The sequence below is a fragment of the Malus domestica genome, chromosome 10, assembly GCF_042453785.1.
Source record: "Malus domestica chromosome 10, GDT2T_hap1".
In the NCBI taxonomy this organism is placed as follows: domain Eukaryota; kingdom Viridiplantae; phylum Streptophyta; class Magnoliopsida; order Rosales; family Rosaceae; genus Malus; species Malus domestica.
In genome coordinates, this window is record NC_091670.1 from 3,600,007 (window position 1) to 3,613,360 (window position 13,354).

At 37.4% G+C, this 13,354-nt stretch overlaps 1 protein-coding gene across 1 annotated transcript; it reads left to right on the plus strand.

Moving 5' to 3' along the window:
* The first annotated feature begins 5,221 nt into the window (after positions 1 to 5,221).
* Positions 5,222 to 10,704, plus strand: LOC103444654 (protein PHLOEM UNLOADING MODULATOR-like). The gene is made up of 4 exons (XM_008383607.4): positions 5,222 to 5,663; positions 8,979 to 9,373; positions 9,783 to 9,973; positions 10,082 to 10,704. The coding sequence occupies exons 1-4, from the start codon at positions 5,284 to 5,286 to the stop codon at positions 10,481 to 10,483; spliced, it is 1,368 nt and encodes a 455-aa protein (XP_008381829.2). The 5' UTR covers positions 5,222 to 5,283; the 3' UTR covers positions 10,484 to 10,704.
* The last annotated feature ends 2,650 nt before the right edge of the window (positions 10,705 to 13,354 follow it).

Here is a 13,354-nt window from a genome sequence, read left to right on the forward strand (position 1 = left end):
AATGAGGCTTGTGGTTGAAGAATAAATTGTATTTTTTTTTAAGTTTATGTAATTCTATGTAGTGTGTTTTGTTTTTAAGTTTATTTGGTGAGTTTATGTAATTCTATTTATTTGGTGAGTTTATGTAATTCTATGTAGTGTGTTTTGTTTTTAAGTTTATTTGGTGAGTTTATGTAATTCTATGTACTGTGTTTTGTTTTTAAGTTTATTTGGTGAGTTTATGTAATCTTATTTCATGTGTTTAAATAAAGTACAAAAGAAATAAAGTTTTAAAAATAAATAAATAATTACATTAAAATTGCATAATAAATTAAAGTAAAATAAATAAAGTTTTAAAAATAAATAAGAAATAACATAAAAATTACATAAGAAATTAAATAAAGTTCAAAAGAAAAAAGAAAGAAAAAACATAAAAAATACATAAGAAATTAAATAAAATTCTAAAAAGATAAGAAATTACATAAAAATTATACAAAGTCTGTCGAGTTAGGATATGTGGTGCTAAGATCTTGGTTGCCATGATTTGTGTAGCTAGAACCCCCTTGACTTGTTTCCGCATCTCTTGCACGCCTCCTTCGCATGACATCTCTTTTTTCCGATGTCCAAAAATATTTAGAATTCGGAGACAGTCCTACTAGAAACTTGCTTATAGTGTCACGATCTGCTTGAGCCATCCTTTCTTCTCGAAGCAATTCATTTTCTCGATGAAATGCTTCTCTAACCAGCTTGTTCTCTCGATTAACTACTTCTCTTTGTCTCTCAGTCGCCGCATCACAGGCCTCAGTAGCTGCTAATATTGCTGCCATAGCAGCAACTTTTTCCTCATCTCTAGCCTTTTCTTGTGCCATGTTCAGTTCACCTTGGCGAGCAAGTTCTTCCATATATTTAGTGTAGTCATTTTTGGAAGAACTACCTTTTTTCTTTGACGCCTTTTTACCTTGAGGCCTGAGGGACTGACGAGTCGGTTGGGTCTCGGGCACTTGTTCAGGCATCCCTTCCGTGTCTTGAAATGTGTCGGCTTCTTGTTCAGCCATGTCTGGTTCTGGAGAACTATGTAGACCCATACCGTGCATGACAACTTCTGGACTGGTTGCCACAATTTTGTATTTAGGGCAATCTTTGACAATTTGCCAACATTCCCATCTAGTGAATGATTTGTTCTCGTTCTTTGAATTGTAGAATGCTTGAGCTTGTAGTGTCTATAAAAATGTGGGATAACATAGTGTTAAAAAATGTGAGTGTAACACAAATAAATAAATTCAAAATATTGATACGGGTGGAATGCATATAAATTACATAAAAATGACATAAGAAATTAAATAAAAATTACATAAGAAATTAAATAAATTAAAATTTTGATGCGGGTGGAATGCATATAAAAATTACATAAGAAATAACATAAAAATTACATACGAAATTAAATAAATCAAAATATTGATGTGGGTGGAATGCGTATAAATAAATAAAAATATTGTCACCTGATCCGCTAAACTTGTCCCACTACGGAGGTTACCGGAAGCATGAGAGATGGCGTTTTTCCAACAAGTAAAGGATGCGTTGAGTTTTTTCCAACGACCTTGAAGACCTTGACTTGTTCTGGCGTCTTTTCCATGTACATCACAAAACGCTTTCGTAATTTTACTCCACATTTCTCGCTTATCCATCTCATTACCCATAATCGGGTCATGAGTAGTGTGAACCCAACATTCACACAACGTAACATCTTCAATGAGCTTCCACGAAGACATTTTTTTCTCTTAAAGTGTAGAAAATATTGAAATGTAGATAGTATAGAAAGTGTAGAAAATATTGAAATGTGGTGTAAAGGTGGAATATGAGGGTTAGGTATTTATAGGAAAAAAAATTAACATTTTTCAAAATTTTCTGTAATTTGTTTAAAATTTTATGTATTTTTTAATAATTTTTCTGTATTTTTTAATAATTTTTAATGAATTTTAATATAGTTAATTAATCTGGACCGTTGGATTTGAAAAATATTCAAATCCAAGAGCCAAGGAGTTGCCACGTGGCCAATGATCATATTTCTGACCGTTGGGCCCTTTTTTTTGAAAAAAATGTGGACCGCTGATCTTTGATCCGATGGTCTATTTTAAAAGTAAAATTTAAATTTTTTTTACAGTTGGAAATCCAACGGTTTAGAAAACTAGCCGTTGGAAATCCAACGGCATGGAGGGAGCCACGTCGCTAACTCGGGAGGGGGGAACTGAGTGGGCCTGTGATGCGGGCCTACGCTCTGAAAGCCTGTCGGGCACTCGCGCCACGGCTCCGTGAAGCGCACGCGCCAGGCAAACAGCCTGGCTTTTTGCTCAGTCTCTTTTGGGTTGGCCCAGAGCCCAGCACGGGCTGGGTACCAGTCAAGTTGAGGGGGTGGACTTGGTTGACAGGGTGCTGGCCTATTTTTTCGGCTGGGTGCTAGGCAAAAAGCCCTCCGGTGGACTTGCTCTAAGGACTCTTGCCTTCCACCCTATTGGTGTATGAACATTCAGCTGCAGTATCACTGTTAATAACATCCAAAACAGATTATTTTTGTTTGTAAGAATGTTGCACACTCAAAGTCCTAGCTTATTCATACTAGAATTCAAGACTTAAATCCAAATAAGCCAAGAAGCAGTCACCAATTTAAGCCAAGCTCTAATATTTGGAGCAGGACCTCTACGAGCAGAAGTTGAAGGGAAAATAAAAGTATTATAGAAAGACAAATAATTTTTGGGCCAATATGTTCGGATGTTTAGAGCTAGCAATACGAACATAGGAGAGCTATCCATCTTGACGCGATGATGTGGAGGTGGTGGTGGCAACTCGCGATTGAGAGGATAGTCAGGAGAAGATGATGGTGAATAGGGGTGGGCAACGGTTATGGTGGACGGGTAACCGCGGTTATTTACTCATAACCAGTTATGCTCATACCCACATAATCGTTTAACCGTTGGGTAATTGCCTAAACAGTTATACTCATACCCATAACCATTTATAAACGGTTAACCATACACATAACCGCATACTCATTTAACTGTAACCGTTTAATACCCGTTTACCCATTTACCCTTTTTAACCCGTTTATCTACTTTTTTTTTACCTTTACCCCTTTTTCACTTATCTACATATTTTTTTAACAATTTGAAAATTAAAAAAAATTGTCATAATTTTTATTTTTAACAATTAAACACCGTTATATGTACATTCATCATACATTTCCGTATTTTAAAAGGATATATAAATGACAGTAACAATGCTAACAAAAGTGAGGGATTAGCTGAAATGGCAAGTCGCAACATGTTTGAGGAACAGGTCTTGGGTTGAATTAAGTGAGTGGGGCTGAGGGGAATTTTTATTTATTTGCCTAATCTTTTGGGAAAACTTTTACTACTAATCCATGTTACCAATGAAGGTGATATAATATTTGTTAAGTATTTTTTGTTACAAAAACTGTTTAGAAGACAATATTCTTGAGTTATTTAACCTATAATGTAAAGTATTAACATAATATATATATATATATATATAAAATTAGCTATATAAACCATGCACTATAGTTAATAGCATTGATCTAAGTTTTGTTCGATAGAGAACATGGTTTGTGTTAATTTTACATATATAAAATAAATGGGTAAACGGTTACCCGTTTATAACCGCAGTTAATACCTATAACCACCCATTTAAATTTCACGGGTAAACGGTTATACCCATAACCGTTTATTTATCTAAACATTTACCCATAACTGTAACCGTGAAATTTAAATGGACGGGTAACCACGGTTACCCATATCCGCGGACATTTTGCCCTGGTGAATTGGTGATGGTGGCAGGTTGTGTGATGTTGAGGAGAAGGAGACTCAGGACTCAGAAGAGAACTAAGAAAAGAAAAAGTTGAATCGAGATAGTGGGGACTAGGGGCTCGGCCAAGTGAGAAAGAAATGCAATCCCTTGATCCAATCCATTCATTTTATATTAGAGCAACTCCACCCTTGGAGCCATTCCCCCTGGCAATCCACTATTGAATCCACCCTATTGAACAGTAACTGCCTTTAATGAATAGTAACTACCATTAATGAACAGTAATTACCTTTTGCATCTCCACCATTGGAGCCCTCCCCCCTGGCAATAGGTAATAAAATAGTAGTTTTTTTTGTTTGATTAAATAATATAAAAAAAAAAAAAAAGGGAAATGGGGCTGTAGGGCCTCGGGCTGACATAAAAAACAATAAAAAAATGCCTTGGCCCTCGGGCTGCAGGCCTGTCAACTCTCCACCCCCCTTGTGCTCGGGCTCCCACCCTCACTTGGGCCCTCCATGGCTGGAGAAGAATCAACCGGCCCTCGGGCCCATTCCTGCAGCCCGTCCCTCGAGCAAAGTAAAAGGCTGGAGTTGCTCTTAGAGACGAGCCCGCCCAGGCCCCATGCTTCCTAAGTTTTGGACCTACCCCGCCCCGTAATTACATTCGACCCGCCCCGTACCGTCTCGTTTCTTCTTTGATAAACTTGTACCATCACAAATCCCCCTCGAATCGCGAGTATCCACCCTGACCTGCGGGTCGTGGACCGGTTTGCCCACCCTTAACCTACACTTAATAAATGAAAATATTACTATATTATAGTAGTATGTGGTAAGATGATTTTAAGTAACTGATTATTTGCTTTATATGGGGACGACTGCTCTAAATTTTTTTTGTTTCATTTTTCAAAAATATCAGAGATCGATTTTAACTGGGCTTAACAATTTCTTGCACAACTCGTTAACCAAACACGAAATGATACAAAAATAACAAATTTTGAGTCCACCCGTTAACGAGTTAAGTCGTTATCGTGTCGTCTGTTAAGAATCTAATAGGAAATCCTTTGCCAGATTTAGACATTAGGCATGACAATTTCTTGTATGACCTGTTAAATCGAATCGAATCGTTAACGAAACGACACGACCTGTTAAGATAATACGTATGACATGAACACTACAAACACAATTAGTTTGTCATACCTAAAATTAGACATAATAAACCAATAATAATTTGATATCGAACATTCCGGCTAGTGGAAGTTAAAAACATCTGTTTCCAAGTGGCATGGAATAGGAACCCATCAAAACAAGGGGTGTGTCACACCCCATTTTACTTTTCACACATCTCTTGATAATTTATGTTCGTTGATTTTCTTCAATTCATTCGATCTGACAGCTAAAAAATAAAAAAGTATGTGAAAAGTAAAATAGGACGCCCTGAAACAAAACAACTAAACTAATATGGGAGAGTAGAGTAGACTCCATACTTGGAATGTTCAAATCCCCAAGACCCAACTTCCAGCTCCCGGTTTTCTTTAAACCAGCCACGCCGTCAGCTCACTCTTTCTCATTCACCACCATGCGGTGGCTGCCGCTGAGGTCCGGTGGCCTTGGAATCGTCGCCGTGGCCTATGTGGCAGTCGACTACCTCCGCCACCTCTCGCCCACGTGGCACGGCCGTCTCCAGCCCGCGCTGCACACCGTACTCGCCGTCATTGCCGTCAGTCGGGTCCCTTTCTACAGGCACTGGACCTCTGAGTTTCGCGTCGTCTTTCCCTTCATCGGTTCCATGCTCTTTATGCTCTTGGCTCTTCTCTTTGAAGCTCTCTGCGTCCGCTTTGTCACCGCCGCCCTCGGCCTTGATTGGAACAGGTATTGTCCTTTATTCCTTATTCTTCCATTCACTCTCTCTCTCTGTGTCTCTATGTGTATTTTGATCTACGTTTTCTGCTCATTGAGCTTAAATACAAGTGACCCAGATGTTTAATCAGCCAGAATTTCGAGTTCTCTACTTTATATTTCGGGTTTTAAATTCCTAAATATTATGTGGGTCGAGTTTGATTGTGTTGTTTTTTCGGAAGTTCATCTAAATATGGCAACATCCGAATCATCTGTTGTGTTTATTGTGCTAATTTATTTACCAGATGTGGTCAATTTTGTGCAAGGATTAGTGCCAGCATTTTAAGGATCTGATCTTACAATTTGTGCAAGGATTAGTGCCAGATTTAATGCTCATATAGATAATTAAAGATGTCAGCGAAAATGTTTGTTAATGGTATGCTTCTTGTGAGCAATTACCCTCAGGGAGATGAGTTTTTCCTTTTTTAGGGCTTACAAGGAGTTTGAACTCAGTTTCTACCCATTAATGCAAAGGGTAGTGCCATCCACATACCCATGTTTTTTTTTTTATGAACAAATAGTATTATCTATACTAAGGAGGAGGGGGTGGGCTTAGCCTCATAATGGCTAGCAATATTGTGGTTCATACTTGCCCTTGGCGAGAATTGAACCTAAGACCTCTCACTTACAAGTGAAGAGAAATACCACTTCACATACCTATGTTTACTTCTCACACACCCCTCTCAATTTTCGACCGTCAGATCAAATGAATTGAAGAAGATCAATGGCCAAAAATTAACAAGGGTGTGTAGGAGGTAAAGGTAAAAGTGGGTGTGTGAATAGCAATATCCTAATGCAAATCCTAGTGCAATACTGCAATGCCATTCCAACCCGAGATAGAGTGCGTAGGGAGCTGGTTTTTAATGAGTTATGATAGTAACTATGGTACAATTTTTGTATGGGAAATTTAGTTCCCTTTGTTCGTTGACTGACTGTTTCAAAGTTTTTTTGTTTACTACGATTTGCATATAGTTAGGGTTTCAGCCCTTTGCCATGTAGCCCTGTGCATCTTTGAGGGGGGCAATGTTAGTGCTAATACTTAGCATAATATGTATATGCCCAAACAAAGATTTAGGCCATCCCACACATAACGCAAACTTAATGCTGTTAAAGGTTCCGCCTTTGTATGTTATTCTAAAATGTCTTTTCAAATCTTTAAGCTAAGAAATTATCATATTGATTCTTCTAAACTTTTTCACCGGATTGTCTTTGACTGTTATCATGAAAATGCAGTGTCATAGATTTTTGAATGAATAAATATCATATTATGTTATCAATATTGGTTTTGTTGTATAAGATATGTCAAGTGGTTGCATTCTTTTGTAGACCATGGTTGTGGCTGCCCTTTATGGGCTATAAAAATCTCCGCAACACTTGTTGATGACACAACCTGTCGGAGAACGTATTGAACATTAGGAGATACTGAGATACCAATGTGGGGTCTTCCAAAGACCACCCTTTGGGCTTGTGGCAATCGAGTCAATGGGAGATCTGGGATTGTGGATACATTCCATCAGAATTAGTCAGCAATTAGAATAAAAACTGAAAATGAATTATATTCCACCAGTTTTAAACACAAATAGTGGCACAAATCACATATTTTTACAATATATTTTGCAAATATAGTAGAAATATGAACAAGAACTAAATAGATAAGAGATATAAATCACATAGCAATTATGTTTTCTTACATGTAAACCTATGGTAGATACAAATTGCCTAAACAATTGAAACTTCTTTGATCCCTATAGTATTTTTGAGTTGAAGAAGTGAAATAATCCAGGCCCGAGCTGTTTCATCGACATTCAGTCAGGAAAGCCTCGATAGGAGAGTGGGTTGTAGGTCAATGCTGACTCTGATAAGTCAGTAAGAAATTTAGGAAAGTTAGGAAAAAGAAAAGGTCTAGTGTTTGATGCTGGTTGATGGCTTTTCAGTCAAGCTAAAGTTCAATGGGCCAGTTGATTGGTGGCCAAACAGAGAGAAAATGTTTAGAGGAATAAGACCAACTGTTACATTGAAGGAGGCTTAGGGTTACTATGGCCACACCTTCCTATATGGGAAATAAATAGATGGGATGGGTGTACCACAGCAACATGTATATGGTGTGTGCTTCCATTCCAATCAACTGTTTCCATATATCAATTTCTTCTTGGAATTTTTTTTTTAACTTATGCACAGATAGACACCTCCTTCTTTTCATCCTTTAAATCTTGCACAAAAGACTTATTCAGTACAAATGTCCCTGGTATAACTTATTTGTGGCTTCTTTCTCTTTGTTTCTTTGCCGCCCTTGGTATAGGGGTTCTTGTTGCTGCAGAATTTCAACTTGGGTTCTTGTTACTGCATAAATGCTGCCTGTGGTATCTATTAATTTTTGTTGCTGCTCACAACACCATTAGAACACCTCCATAAGCTTCTCCTTAGGCTTCCGTCTTATACCTATTTAATTCTATCTTTGGACTAACAGGTATAAATTAAGTATAAATTGCCTTCAGTTGCTCCAATCGGGACCACCACTCGTCTGGAAGGATTGATATGGTTCTAACTTATCAATAAAGCGACTTAATGATGAAATAACAGAGTTGCTTGGTATCCAACCATAATTTATGTCAAACTCCCCTATATTCTTAGAGAACACTAGCACATCCAAGAACTCAATCTGACTTTAGGGTACTGACATACAAAACAATTTGTGCATCTTTGCTCCACTTCTGCTAGCTCTTTTCTTGGATGTGAAAATGTGTGCTTCAATATAAATGCAAATTCCATCACGATAGTTAGACAACCATTGGGCCACAAAAGCTTTAACTGTTAGGGAATGAATCAGCAAACAAGTGAGGAATGAGAATTGTAGTATTCAAACTAAGGACCTCCCACAACCAAGGATCTAATACCATGTTAGATGACCATGAGACCTCAAAAGCTTATGCTGCTAGGGAATAAGTTACAATGTAATGTAATATCAACCAAACAAAAGGAATCTGAAAAGAAAATACACGGAAAAATATCATCTTATAAATTTTCTTGTCTAATTTCCACACGTAAGCAGCATTTTTCATTTAATTTCTATTTAATAAATGCCCTCGGCATTGTTTTTATAATTGAATGATTTGATACAATGACATGTAAGGTCTATCAGATGATTTGATGTAGTCTGTTTTCTTGTATTTCATAGCATCACTATAGAGAGGATACTTTTTCATTTCTCATGCAATGTTAGCCATAGTTTTTAGTTATTATGTAATGAGAGTAAAACTGATTGTCTTCTTCATTTTTGGTACTTGACAGTCGTACATCTCCTCTTCCTGACACTGGCCAGTGGTTGCTTTTGGCACTGAATGAGAAACTTCCTCATACCTTAGTTGAAATACTGAGAGCCCGTGTTATTGGACTGCATCATTTCCTCATGTTGTTTATGCTGTTGGCTTTTTCCGTACTCTTTGACTCTGTGAAAGCTCCTGGCCTTGGACTAGGTGCACGGTACATGTTCACCATGGGTATTGGCCGTCTTCTTCGTGCCATAACTTTCGTATCAACTGTTCTGCCGTCTGCCCGTCCTTGGTGTGCTACTGCTCGTTTCACAGTCCCTTCATATCCTCATCGCTGGGCTCAGAAGTATTATGTACCTTATGCTTCGGATTCCAATGCTATTCGTGAATTATTACGACAGGATATGGCTTTTGGTAAGTACTACATAATAGGTTCATTTTCTTCTCAAACCGACCCTGGGTTTCATTTCCTTAATTGCAACTTCGGCCCCAAAAGTACCTTTTTATCTGACCTTCTGACCCAAATTTGTTCTGATCTGGGAACGTATGAATGATTCCTGATATCGATCACTGCATGAGTTATACATTAAAAAGATGCTAACAAACCAAACTCTTTTCCCAACTCTCACACATGGATGGGGTCCTAGATGGGCCTCATTTGAAGGACGGAGAAAAATGTAGGTAAAAGAGTTGGGTTCTAAAGTATTTTCCGTTACAGTGTTCCACATTTCTAATGTTGCACCCTTTTCTACGGCAAATACATCCTCCTTTGAGGATAAGGTGGCTGTGTATGTTACAACATTTTTTTATTTGTTTCCCTCAGCTGATACTGGAAAAGTACTTGCGGACTTCCGGCCGGATTGGGGTCGAATGAGCTTCCTAATAGAATTCTTGCGACCAACCGCAATGGATGGACCATGGTATAATTTACTGAAGAATGCTGGAGGTGGCTGCAATGACCTCGTTTACAGTGGACACATGCTAGTTGCTGTATTGACAGCTATGGCCTGGACGGTACTGCCTAATGTGTTTTGAAATTTCTCTCCATTGCCACTTTTGTCCAAGAAGCAACCTACTTGTGCTGCTGATTTTGATTTCTATGAATCTGATCGATTGTTGCAGGAAGCTTATGGTGGTTATAGCTCAGTTATCATATGGTTGCTTGTCGGGCATTCTGCACAAAGAGAAATACGGGAACGTCACCATTATAGCGTAGACTGTGTCGTGGCCATTTATGTGGGAATCCTTCTTTGGAAGATGACAAGTTTTTGGTGGCCAGCCAAGGATGCATCCAGAGAAAGGAGGATCGCAATGCTTGAGAAGATTCAAAGTCGACTCACCCAAGCTGCCAAGGACAACGACATAGATGAAGTGAGAGAACTTCTTAGAGAAGTTGAGTTGGGAAGTCAAGAGAGCCAGAATAACAAAGGACCGAGCACGGGTATGTGGTTATTTGGTTGTGCTATCATAGTAACTGCCATCACCATTGTTCTTCTTGCCTTGACGTTGACAAGCGGTGGATAATTTCCGGGCATGATTTCTTTCCACGACTTAGACGGTTAGACATACATCGTAGTTGCTTGTGTTTGTAGAACTTTTTGAAGAATTGTTTGTGTTGTACCTGGTTGAGGTTTTGTCACATGATATATGGAGAGAATCTTTTGAAATGTAATACATGAAGCTAGTGAATGATTACATTAATTTGGATTTTCTACGTAATTGATAACATTGATATTTTGTTTAAACCCACGTCTCGGGTAGGCCTGGCAAATGGGTTGTATTTCTTGTATTCGTATTGTTTCGTGTCATTTTGTTATCTTAATGGGTAGTTTCGTGTCAAACCTGTTATCTTAACGGGTTTTTAATAGGTAACCTAAGCTCGATTCATTAACGGGTTGTGTCATTTTGTTTCGAATTTACAAGTTATGCAAGAAAGTGTCATGCCTAATGTGTAAATTTGACATACGATATCTTATTGGATTCTTAAGAAGTGACCCCATAGTGACCTGACTCATTAGCTGGTTGACTTGAAATTTATTATTTTCTTGTCGTTTCATATTGGTTTAACAAGTCGTACAAGAAATTAACAAACCTAGTCTCGAGTAGCTATTATGCATGGGTTTGCATTGCTGAGATACCAGATTCGACTCAAATGCAAATGCAGGTGAGAAGGATATCTGTGTATATATATATTTACAATGAGTTCGGTATCTTGTCGTGGCTAACTAATGTGGTTAAGTACCTATTATGCGTAGGTTGGTTCATTCCAACTTCTAAGGGTACTTGCATATATCCCATTATAGGTTTTAGGTTTGACCCCGATGAATGATAAATTTAATATTAATTATGTTAGGTACATTGTGCGGCTTAGTCTAAATTCTCAGTTAACAATTGTATAAAAAAAATTAAAAATAATCTAGGCAAATGATCCATCAAAATTCTAATAATTAATCCAACAAAAAATAAGGTTGAAAAAATAAACAAAATTAGTTGATGAAGTCTTCTTGTCAGGCAGAGGCAATGCATAAGCGAGTCTTACAAGTAGGAATGGATATAAAATATAGTCTCACCAAAACTTGCTATATTAAACCCAATAGGACAAACTTGTAATCTAAGGAGAAAAATATGAGTAAATGGAATGTCAGTGCTTAAGATGAATAAGCGGTCGTAAATGCACATGTCAAGGGTATGACCAATCCAATATGGGCGCTTGGTTAAAACCTCGTTAGGTTCGGGAAAACCTAATGGGAAAAAGTGCTCAGGATCTAAGAGGAAAATAATATATTATGGCCAAGTGAGTACACTACATAAGACTACCCCTACGTTCGACAAAACTCCCCATGAATTTGATAAACTCCCCCTAAGTTCGAAAAAAATCATACAGCCCTTAAGCTTCATAATTGAGATCATATCATGTTTTTAGATAACAAAACATTTGAGAGCTTTTAAGCCTAACAAAATGCGGGATGCGGGAAACCCACACGAAACTTATATATAAAGTCAATGGCCTAATGAATAGTGTTTTTTTGGTGTCACAAGCTTCATCAAAAAAGGAATGGGACAAAAATGCCCCTTAAACAAAAAACTTCAAAAGCAACCCAAAATAATGCATCAATAGGCTAGTAATAATGTGATTCAATCAGCTGTTCATTAAATATTATTTTCTCTATTTTTAAATTCGTTCAAAACATCTTAAAATGTGTGTAATGCCGGTTATAAAAAAAGTATTTCGCCCCCGGATAATAATGTGATTAAATTAGTTGTCAAATGATATTTTTTTTAACAAATAATATTATCCACACTAAGGGGAAGGGGGTGAGTTTAGCCTTGCAATGAGATAGCAATAATGTGATTCAATCAGTTGTTTATTAAATATTATTTTCTCTATTCTTAATATAAATTCAATAGAGACCGATTTTATTATATGGATTCAACTGTTTTAATTGGTTTATGAAAGGTTTCATCTAGCATGATTTAAGATTATTCATTTATTTCCAATATTTAATTTTTCTTTTGACAATTTACTTCTATAAATACATTTAAAACACCACACACGAGCATAAAGGCTAATATGGATAATTGGGAGAATTTGCACCTTTTAACCTTGATATAGGTACGATACTGTATGTATGCTTGTTTATCGTTCTACTGAAACATTATCTTTTTGCACATTTTACTCTAGTTTTGCTACAACATTGTGAATGCAAGATAATGTATAAAACCAAATTGTGTTAATATGAAAAGGTGTGTTAATACACCAACGAATGAGAGAGTGCCGCGTCGGTTTGCAGTGGAACTTGACCATGTTTACTTGACAAGACTAATTTTTTATTTATATTTTTTGGTCTGAAAATGTTACCATTGGCAATTTGCCATTGCACATATGTAGCTGGTTACACACTGAGAGAAGTACGAAACTAAGCCTTTAAAATGAAAGTTACAGATTACACTTGAAATCGCAAAGTCCACCCCAATCTGAACGAACTAACAGGAACCCTAAAAAAGAAAAAAATTGCAATTACAAAGAACCCTCGACTTTCCCAATTTGCCTCCAATCTGAATGAACTGACAGGAACCCTAAAAAACAAAATTGCAATTACACTTTAAATCCCAAATACGCTGTGACTAAAGAACCCTCGACTTTCCCAACTTGCCCTTACACTTTCACTCTTGCCATTCTGCCCTTCTTATTCACATGGCTTCGTTCCTCTGTCTATTTGCCCTTTCCTCTTTTTCGATGTTCCCTTCTTGCCCTGTTGCTGCACAGTGGATGCCTTATTGCTCATCTTCACGATATCGGTCATTCTTTGGAATTTCAGATCAACTTTGGATGCATCTACAAGTTCCCGCATAACCTTGTGTTGAGGGTTACTGCAGCTGGCCCTAAAAGAAGCA